Raw genomic sequence first — 9399 nt, 5'->3', positions numbered from 1 at the left:
CACAGTCCCCCAGCGCACTTGGCACCCGCAGGGTGCAGAGCACCCCTCTGGCACACGGAGGCCATGGCGTGTGGCCCCCAGGGTGCGCAGGAGCCCCAGTGCACGCGGTGCCCCGGGGCAGTGCTGGGGTCCGGCAGCCCCAGCCTCGGTGACGGCTGCCCCAGCTGCTGGGGCACAGGCTGTCATGTGCGTGCCCACCCTCCTCGGGAGGAGGAGCTGAGGGAGACAGCTTTAAAGTGGTGCAGAGAAAGGGCCCTTTCTTCCCCATAACCGCCGCCGAGCCCTTGCTGAGCTCTGAGGACGCCGGGCAGGGCTGGCGAGGAGGGCGGCTGCAACACCAGTGGGACGCTGGTGGGGCGGGGGGGCCTTTCCCCATCTCCCCCGCACTCGGGGCGCCGCGGTGCCCATGTCCTCTTGACCTCGCAGCTGGGTGCTGCGGGAGCACTGGCGGGGCCAGCCGGGCACTCAGGGGGCCTGCAGGTGCTGTGGGGGGCCCTGGGGCCACGGCCGCCATCCAGGGAGCCCCCGGGGCTGAGGTCGGGGCCATGTCAACATTGGCCCCCCTGCGCCTGCTCCGTGAGCCCTGGAATGCCAGCGAGGGCAACCAGAGCAACGCCACGGCCGGGGCTGGAGGCACCTGGTGCCAGGGGCTCGACGTGCCCAACGAACTCTTCCTCACGCTGGGGCTGGTGAGCCTGGTGGAGAACCTGCTGGTGGTGGCCGCCATCCTGAAGAACAGGAACCTGCACTCGCCCATGTACTACTTCATCTGCTGCCTGGCCGTCTCCGACATGCTGGTGAGCGTCAGCAACCTGGTGGAGACGCTCTTCATGCTGCTGATGGAGCATGGCGTGCTGGTGATCCACGCCAGCATCATCCGCCACATGGACAACATCATCGACATGCTCATCTGCAGCTCCGTCGTGTCCTCCCTCTCCTTCCTAGGGGTGATCGCCGTGGACCGCTACATCACCATCTTCTACGCCCTGCGCTACCACAGCATCATGACGCTGCAGCGGGCCGTGGTCACCATGGCCAGCGTCTGGCTGGCCAGCACCGTCTCCAGCACCGTCTTCATCACCTACTACCGCAACAACGCCATCCTCCTCTGCCTCATCGGCTTCTTCCTCTTCATGCTGATCCTCATGCTGGTGCTCTACATCCACATGTTCGCCCTGGCCCGCCACCACCTGCGCAGCATCTCCAGCCAGCAGAAGCACCCCACCGTCTACCGCACCAGCAGCCTGAAGGGAGCCGTGACGCTCACCATCCTGCTGGGCGTCTTCTTCATCTGCTGGGGGCCCTTCTTCTTCCACCTCATCCTCATCGTCACCTGCCCCACCAACCCCTTCTGCACCTGCTTCTTCGGCTACTTCAACCTCTTCCTCATCCTCATCATCTGCAACTCGGTGGTCGACCCCCTCATCTACGCCTTCCGGAGCCAGGAGCTCCGGCGGACGCTGCGGGAGGTGGTGCTGTGCTCCTGGTAGGCACCGGGACGGACAGATGGACAGACGGACGGACAGACAGACGGACGGACAGACGGACGGACGGACGCCCCGTGGCGCGTCCCTCCCCAACCCGGCCGGGTGCCGGGGGGCTGCTCGGCCTCGCGGTACCGAATAAAGGCTCTTTGCAGTGACGCTCTGCCTGGCATCGCCGTGCGGCCCCGAGCGCCGCGGGGCACCGGGAGCCTCCGTGCGGGCCGCCCCCGCCCTTTATCCGCGGAACGATCGCTTCCCGTTACCGGCACCGGCGGGGCTGGGGGGGTCCCGGCCGGCCCGGGGGGCGTTGGAGCGGGGGGCTGCGGGGCGCGGCCGCCCCCGGGGGGACAAAGGCAGCCCCGCGCCGCCGCCGCCTTTGTTCTGCGGCCGCGCACGCTGCCGGCCCGCGGGGGGGGCCCGGCGCCGGGACAGAGACCCCGGCCCCGACGGAGCCCCCCGGGCAGCACCGGGCCGGGCCCCGCTGCCCCGAGGATGCTCGGACCGGGTCCGGGAGCCGGTGTGTCCCCAATCCCCGTGGGGTCGGGCGGGGCCCGTGCTCCCCCCGCGGGGGCCGGGGTCCCCCCACGCGTGTCCGTGGGTGGGCGTGCCGCCTCCCCTCCCCCACAGCGGCTGCGGGGCCCCCTCCCCACCCTCCCCGTGCGTGTCCGTGTCTGGGTGGGGGGGTGCTCGTGTGGCAACGACCCCCGGTACCGGGGATGCTCCGGTTGGGCGGTGCCGCGGCACCGGGAGCGGGCTGAGCGCGGAGCAGCCGGGCCGGGCCATACAGGGCCGTACCGGACCATGCCGGACCGGGCCATCCCGGGCTACCCCGGGCCGTGCCGGTGCCGGTGCCGGTGCCGGTGCCGCAGGGCTGTTGCAGGGCTGCGGCGGCGGGCGCTGATTGGCCACGGCGCGGCGGTGACGTCAGCGCCCGGCCCGGTGCGGCGCGCGGCCCCTATAAAGGCGGCGGCGGCGGCGGGGCCGCCCCCCGCGCTGCCGGTGCCGCTCCGCTCCCGCTCCCGCTCCCGGTCCCGCTCCCGCTCCCGGTTCCGCTCCCGCTGCGCTCCCGGCCCGGCCGCACCATGAGGGAGATCGTCCACATCCAGGCGGGGCAGTGCGGCAACCAGATCGGCGCCAAGGTAACGGCACCGCCACGGCACCGACACCGCCCCGGCGCTGCGGAGCGGCGGACAAAGACCCCCCCGCAACCTCCCCCCCCACTCTGCCATCCCCCCCCCCCCCCCCTCCTTTCTCTCCTTCCGCCGCACCGGGCGGACAAAGGGCCCCGCCCCGCTCCTTTGTCCGCCGCCGCCGCCCTTCAGCACCGCGGACAGCGCCCGCCCCCGCGGCGGACCCGGTACCGGGAGGGGCCCCGCCGCCCCCTGCCCCCCCCCCCCTCCACCAACACCCCCCATGGGGCACCCCGGGGTGCGGGGCGGGGGCGGGATCCCCCCCACCCGGTGCTTCCCCACCCACCGCCCCCGGGGCTTCCCCGCCCAGCCCCGGTGCTGAGCGCCCCTCCCGGGGTGTCGGGGGAGGGGGGGGTCCCGGGTTGCGGCAGCCCCGGTGCCGGTCCCGGGGGTGGTGGTGGTGGGGGACACGGTTCCGGCACGGGGCCGCCGCCCACGTTAAGGCCGTTCCCCCCCCCCCCCCCCCCCCCCCCCAGTTTTGGGAGGTGATCAGCGATGAGCACGGCATAGACCCCAGCGGCAACTACGTGGGCGACTCGGACCTGCAGCTGGAGCGCATCAGCGTCTACTACAATGAGGCCTCCTGTAAGCCCCCGGGGACCGGGGCACCGATGCCCCCCCCTTTGTCCCCCCCCCCCGCATCCCTGCAGGGTGGGGTGGGGACAGATACGTGCCCCCAGCCCCTGGGGACCCGGCGGTTTGGGGGAGGAAAAGGGGAAAATGAGCTCCATGAGACCCTGTGTTTTGGGTGGGCTGGGCGCGTGCACCCAGCTGTGTTGCACCCTGTGGGTTGTTTTTTTTTTTTGGGGGGGGTGGCAGGGGTGTACCCAGCCCCATGGGACCCTGGGGAGGGTTCTGGGAGGGAGGTGTGGATATATGCAGCCGACCCAGTGGGGAGCCTTTTGTCTGGGGGAGCAGCACGTGCACCCAGCCCCGTGAGCCCCTGTGGTTTGAGGACAATGCATGCGACCCCGGGAGGGGGTTCGGGGGGGCGCTGGGTCCCCTCCAGCACGAGGTCTCTCTGCAGCTCACAAGTACGTGCCTCGCGCCATCCTGGTGGACCTGGAGCCGGGGACGATGGACAGCGTGCGCTCGGGTGCCTTCGGGCACCTCTTCCGCCCCGACAACTTCATTTTCGGTAGGCGGCCGCGCCCTGTGCCGCGGGCTGGGGGGGGGGGGCAGTGCCGGTGGGGCCGCGTCCCTCACCCGTCCGGCCCCGGGGCCGTCTGTGGGTGCGTCCTCACGGCGCTGAGCCCCAGCAGCTCCCGCTCCCCACCCTGTCCCAGAATCAGATCTCGGTGCCGTGTCGCCCCCCAGCACCCATCATGTCTTTTGTTCTTTTTTTTCCTCCCCCCTCATTTCCCTCGCAGGTCAGAGTGGGGCCGGCAATAACTGGGCCAAGGGGCACTACACAGAAGGGGCTGAGCTGGTGGACTCGGTGCTGGACGTGGTGCGGAAGGAGTGCGAGAACTGCGACTGCCTGCAGGGCTTCCAGCTCACCCACTCGCTGGGCGGCGGCACGGGCTCGGGCATGGGCACCCTGCTGATCAGCAAGGTGCGCGAGGAGTACCCCGACCGCATCATGAACACTTTCAGCGTGGTGCCGTCCCCCAAGGTGTCGGACACGGTGGTGGAGCCCTACAACGCCACCCTCTCCATCCACCAGCTGGTGGAGAACACGGACGAGACCTACTGCATCGACAACGAGGCCCTCTACGACATCTGCTTCCGCACGCTCAAGCTGGCCACCCCCACCTACGGCGACCTCAACCACCTCGTCTCGGCCACCATGAGCGGCGTCACCACCTCCCTGCGCTTCCCCGGCCAGCTCAACGCCGACCTGCGCAAGCTGGCGGTCAACATGGTGCCCTTCCCTCGCCTCCACTTCTTCATGCCCGGCTTCGCCCCGCTGACGGCCCGCGGGTCCCAGCAGTACCGCGCCCTCACCGTCCCCGAGCTCACCCAGCAGATGTTTGATGCCAAGAACATGATGGCCGCTTGCGACCCGCGCCACGGCCGCTACCTCACCGTGGCCACCGTCTTCCGCGGCCGCATGTCCATGAAGGAGGTGGACGAGCAGATGCTGGCCATCCAGAGCAAGAACAGCTCCTACTTCGTGGAGTGGATCCCCAACAACGTCAAGGTGGCCGTCTGCGACATCCCGCCCCGGGGGCTGAAGATGTCCTCCACCTTCATCGGCAACAGCACGGCCATCCAGGAGCTCTTCAAGCGCATCTCGGAGCAGTTCACGGCCATGTTCCGCCGCAAGGCCTTCCTCCACTGGTACACGGGCGAGGGCATGGACGAGATGGAGTTCACCGAGGCCGAGAGCAACATGAACGACCTGGTGTCCGAGTACCAGCAGTACCAGGACGCCACGGCCGAGGAGGAGGGCGAGATGTACGAGGACGACGAGGAGGAGTCGGAGGCGCAGGGCGCCAAGTGATGCCGGCCCCGCTCGCCATCGCCCGCCGGCCCCGCTGCTTCCCGGGGGGGGCCCCGTCCTCGCCCCTTCAGTGTCTGCTCCCCCCCCTCCCCTGCCCTCCCCTCCCCCGGCCTGCGTTAGCTCGGCCCCTCCCGTGACCCCCCCGGCCTCCCCCCTCCCCCCTTTTCGTTTTTTACTGGTTCGTGTCTAATATTTTTTTTGGAATACTCAATAAATTTATTGCTGTCCTGTTCCTTCCCTGTCTGTGTCTGCTGGGGGGGGGGTGGGTGGAGGCCCGGGCTGGTGGTGGGAGGGGGGTGCTCAGTGACACGTGGGGGGGGGGGTTAGGGACCACCAGCACCCATCGGGGCCGTGCCCCAGCCATTGTCACCCCCCGGACAACGCTCGGGGGGCGCCCCCTGCTGCCCCTTTTGTCCCAGCTGATGGCGGGGGGGGGTGCACAGCCCTGGAGGGGGGGGGGAATAATGCCCGGCTGGGGGGCAGCGAGGCGCAAAGCTCGCTCCACCCCCTCGAAGGGGGTCCCCATGGGGCGAGGGGGCCGGGGTGGGGCTGGGGGCTCGCTTATGGGGCCGGCTCGCCCCGTGCCCCCCCCCCGGGCGCTGCGCACTCCGCCGGCCGCCAGGGGGGGCAGAACGGGGGGGGAGTGGCGATGATGGGGGGGGGGTGGGACCCGCCCCGGCGTTGCGGGAGGGGCCGGTACCGGGGGCGGCGCAGAGCCGGTGCTGCGCGGTGCCGGTCCCGGTGCCGGTGCCGGTACCGGGGCGGCGATGGCGTACGACGAGAAGCTGGCCCGGTTCCGCCAGGCTCACCTCAACCCCTTCAACAAGGGTCCCGAACCTCCAGCCGGGGGGGGAGGACCCGAGGAGCCGCCCCCCGGTGCTGCCCCCCCGTCGGTTGCCCGGCGGCCGGAGCCGTGCCCGGGGGACGCCGAGAGCCCGGAGCCCCCCATGGACCTGGGGCTGGCCGAGGACCACTTCTCGCGGCCCGTGGTGAGTGCGGGGAGCGGGAGCTGGGGGTGGGGGGACACCGGGGACCGGGATCTGAAGCCGCCCCCCCCGTCCCGTCCCGTCCCGTAGGGCCTGATCCTGGCACCCGACGTGCGGCAGCTGCGCCGCGCCATCGAGGAGTGCAAGCGGGCCATCCTGGCGCTGCCCGAGCACTCGGAGCGCCAGAAGGACGCCGTGGTGCGCCTCATCCACCTCCGCCTCAAGCTGCAGGAGCTGCAGGTGCGGCCGGGGAGGGGATTGGGGGGGGGTTGAAGGGGGGGAATGGGGGTTTTGGGGGGGTCCTGAGGGTCTTGAGGGCAATGGAGAGGGATTCTGAGGGTCCTGGGGGCCCTGGAGAGGGGGTCCTGAGGGTCCGGGGGGGGGGTTCTGAGGGTCCTGGGGGCCATGGAGAGTGGGTTGGAAGGTCCTTGGGGGACTCTGAGGGCCCAAGGGGGGTCCTGGGGGCCATGGGGGCAGTCCTGAGGGTCCTGGGGCCATGGAGAGGGATTCTGAGGGTCCTGGGGGAGGTCCTGAGGGGGTCCTGGGGGCTCTGGAGAGGGGTTCTGAGGGTCCTGGGGGGTTCTGGGGGCCCTGGAGCGGGGGTCCTGGGGAGTTCTGAGAGTCCTGGGGGCCCTGGAGAGGGGTCCTGCGGGTCCTAGGGGCGCTAGAGAGGGGGTTCTGAGGGTCCTGAGGGCCCTGGAGAAGGGGGTTCTGAGGGTCCTGGGGGGGTCCTGAGAGTCTCAGGGTGGGAGTCTGTGGCTCTGGGGGGGCCCACGCTGACCCCCACCACCCACAGGACCCCGACGAGGAGGAGCCCAACATCCGCGTGGTGCTGGAGCACCGCTTCTACAAGGAGAAGAGCAAGAGCGTCAAGCAGACGTGCGACAAGTGCAGCACCATCATCTGGGGGCTCATCCAGACCTGGTACACCTGCACAGGTGGGTCTGGGGGCCCGACACCCCCCCCCATATCCCCTCCCCGGCCCCGTGCTGACGGCCGCCCGCCCGCAGGGTGCTACTACCGGTGCCACAGCAAGTGCCTGCCCCTGGTCACCAAACCCTGCGTCAGGTCCAAGGTGAGCCACCAGGCCGAGTACCAGCTCAGCATCTGCCCCGAGAGCGGGCTGGACAGCCAGGACTACCGCTGCGCCGAGTGCCGGGCACCCATCGCCCTCCGTGAGGCACCGGGGGGGCTGTGGGGGGGTGGGTGCGGGACCCCAGCATCGCCCTGCGGCGGTGCCGGGGTGGCTGCGGGTGCCGGTACCGACGGGTGTGCTGCCGCAGGGGGGGTGCCCAGCGAGGCGCGGCAGTGCGACTACACCGGCCTCTACTACTGCAGCAGCTGCCACTGGAACGACCTGGCCGTCGTCCCCGCCCGCGCCATCCACAACTGGGACTTTGAGCCCCGCAAGGTGCCCGTGCTGCTGGGGGGGGCTGCGGGGGTCCAAGGGGGGGTCATTTGGGAAGGCACGGCCCCGGGTGAGGGGTCCCTGGGGGTTGTGTCTGTGGGTGGAGGTGACTTGGGGGGCTGTGGCTTTGTTATGGGGTCCTGGGGGGGCAGTACCTGGGGCTGTGGGGTCCCTGGGTGCAGGGTGACGGTGGCGGGCACGCAGGTGTCGCGCTGCAGCATGCGGTACCTGGCGCTGATGGTGTCGCGGCCCGTGCTGAAGCTGCGGGAGATCAACCCCCTGCTCTTCAACTACGTGGAGGAGCTGGTGGAGATCCGGGTGAGTGCAGTGGGGCCGCGGGTGGGCAGGGGCTGGGGGGAAGAATGGGGGAAATGGGGACCCCTGGATGGGGCTGGGGGGAGGGATGGCGTTAAGCGGGGAGGGGGCTGGGAAGGGGGAGCAGGGTGGGGTGGGGGGGCCCTGAAGGGCTGCAGGGCTGGGACTGACCCAGCAGGGCCTCGTCCCTGTCCCCAACCCGTTCCTGTCCCCATCCCGTGTCCATCTTTACCCTCTCCCACTCCCACACCCTCACCAATCTCACCCTGTCCCTGTCCCCGTCCTGTCCCCGTCTCCTCCCTGCCCCGTCCACCCCCGCAGAAGCTGCGCCAGGACATCCTGCTGATGAAGCCCTACTTCATCACCTGCAAGGAGGCGATGGAGGCGCGGCTGCTGCTGCAGGTCAGGGCGAGAGGGAGGGAGGGAAGGAAGGAGGGAGGCCGAGGCCAGGGAGGCCCCGGGCGCGCGGTGACGGGCACAGCGCTGACGTCCGCCCGCCCACAGCTGCAGGACCGGCAGCACTTCGTGGAGAACGACGAGATGTACTCGCTGCAGGACCTCATCGACATCGAGGCCGGGCGCCTGAGCTGCTCCCTGACCGAGATCCACACCCTCTTCGCCAAGCACATCAAGCTGGACTGCGAGGTGAGCGGGGCCGTGCCGCGGGGTGGCTTTGGGCACGGCCACATGGGGCCAGAGCCACGTGGAGGGCGTGCGTGGGGGTCTTTGGGGGTCCCTGCCAAGCATCCGGGTACCGGAGCCCCCTCTGCCCCTTCTCGCCGCAGCGCTGCCAGGCGAAAGGCTTCGTGTGCGAGCTGTGCAAGGAGGGCGACGTGCTTTTCCCCTTCGACAGCCACACCTCGGTGTGCACCGACTGCTCCGCCGTCTTCCACAGGTACGCCGGGTGCCGGTGCCTCGCCGCGTTCCCCTCGGGTCCCGTGGTGGTGGTGGGGGGGGTCCAGGCAGCTCCGGGGCCCTCCCCGGCGTTCCCTGACGCGTCCCATCCCTGCAGGGACTGCTACTACGACAACTCCACCACGTGCCCCAAGTGCGCCCGGCTCAGCCTGCGGAAGCAGTCCCTCTTCCAGGACTCGGTGGCCGAGGCAGAGCCCTAGGGAGGTCCCAACCCCAGGCGTGGGCTCTGCGAGCTCCCAGCCCGTGGCCTCGGCTCTGTGCCAGCGGAGCAGGAGGAATGGGCTCTGCCAGGAAGGGCGAGGGTGCCAGGACGGGGCTGAGGCTGCCCTGGATTTCTCTCTGTCTCCGCGCGCTCCCAAAGGGCCGGGCAGGGGGCGCGGGGGGAAAAGCCGGGAGCTGGGGGGTGCTTCCTGCCCTGGGGGGGCTGCCGGCAGCCACCGTGCATGGCCCTGCCTGGGTGAACACTACCTGCTTGGATGCTGCTGGTTTGGGGGAAATACCACTTGGTTTTGTGCCCCCTGCACCGCGGGGGACACGTTAACACAGTAAAGGACTGGGCTGAGGGGTTGGGGGGCATGGGGAGGGGGAGTTAAGGGTGTGACACTACGGCAGGGGTCCTGCACGCTGCTGGCCCCCCCCCCGTTGCTCGCTGCTG

General features: G+C 70.5%; 3 protein-coding genes across 4 annotated transcripts; all 3 read left to right on the top strand.

Moving 5' to 3' along the window:
• Positions 1 to 545: 545 nt before the first annotated feature.
• On the top strand, positions 546 to 1490 carry MC1R (melanocortin 1 receptor; the record flags this gene model as incomplete). The annotated part of the gene is made up of 1 exon (XM_084294761.1): positions 546 to 1490. One exon carries the CDS (start codon positions 546 to 548, stop codon positions 1488 to 1490), a length of 945 nt encoding a protein of 314 aa, XP_084150887.1.
• Positions 1491 to 2566: 1076 nt separating this feature from the next.
• TUBB3 (tubulin beta 3 class III) lies at positions 2567 to 5120 on the top strand (the record flags this gene model as incomplete). Its single annotated transcript, XM_084294896.1, has 4 exons — positions 2567 to 2623; positions 3151 to 3259; positions 3702 to 3812; positions 4045 to 5120. 4 exons carry the CDS (start codon positions 2567 to 2569, stop codon positions 5118 to 5120), a joined length of 1353 nt encoding a protein of 450 aa, XP_084151022.1.
• A 698-nt stretch (positions 5121 to 5818) lies between these two features.
• DEF8 (differentially expressed in FDCP 8 homolog) lies at positions 5819 to 9105 on the top strand. 2 transcript variants are annotated; one of them, XM_084294565.1, is made up of 10 exons: positions 5819 to 6109; positions 6197 to 6346; positions 6903 to 7044; positions 7117 to 7281; positions 7390 to 7517; positions 7719 to 7832; positions 8151 to 8231; positions 8334 to 8474; positions 8615 to 8724; positions 8842 to 9105. In XM_084294565.1, the coding sequence occupies exons 1-10, from the start codon at positions 5888 to 5890 to the stop codon at positions 8942 to 8944; spliced, it is 1356 nt and encodes a 451-aa protein (XP_084150691.1). In that variant the 5' UTR covers positions 5819 to 5887; the 3' UTR covers positions 8945 to 9105. The 2 variants fall into 2 exon arrangements, with proteins under 2 accessions (XP_084150691.1, XP_084150690.1); XM_084294564.1 differs by having other exon boundaries at positions 8615 to 9105.
• Positions 9106 to 9399: the final 294 nt, after the last annotated feature.

This window comes from Netta rufina (genome assembly GCF_964035555.1).
Source record: "Netta rufina genome assembly, chromosome: 13".
Classification (NCBI taxonomy): Eukaryota; Metazoa; Chordata; class Aves; order Anseriformes; family Anatidae; genus Netta; species Netta rufina.
The sequence above is the reverse complement of the archived record's forward strand: the minus strand, read 5'-3'. Positions and strand labels throughout refer to the sequence as shown.

Excerpts from the sequence above, each read along its gene's own strand:
- DEF8 (XM_084294564.1), top strand. The coding sequence starts at position 5,888 with ATGGCGTACGACGAGAAGCTGGCCCGGTTCCGCCAGGCTCACCTCAAC. Across the intron at positions 7,282-7,389 it reads CCGGGCACCCATCGCCCTCC|GGGGGGTGCCCAGCGAGGCG; the intron begins GTGAGGCACCGG and ends GTGCTGCCGCAG. Across the intron at positions 7,833-8,150 it reads AGGAGCTGGTGGAGATCCGG|AAGCTGCGCCAGGACATCCT; the intron begins GTGAGTGCAGTG and ends CCACCCCCGCAG.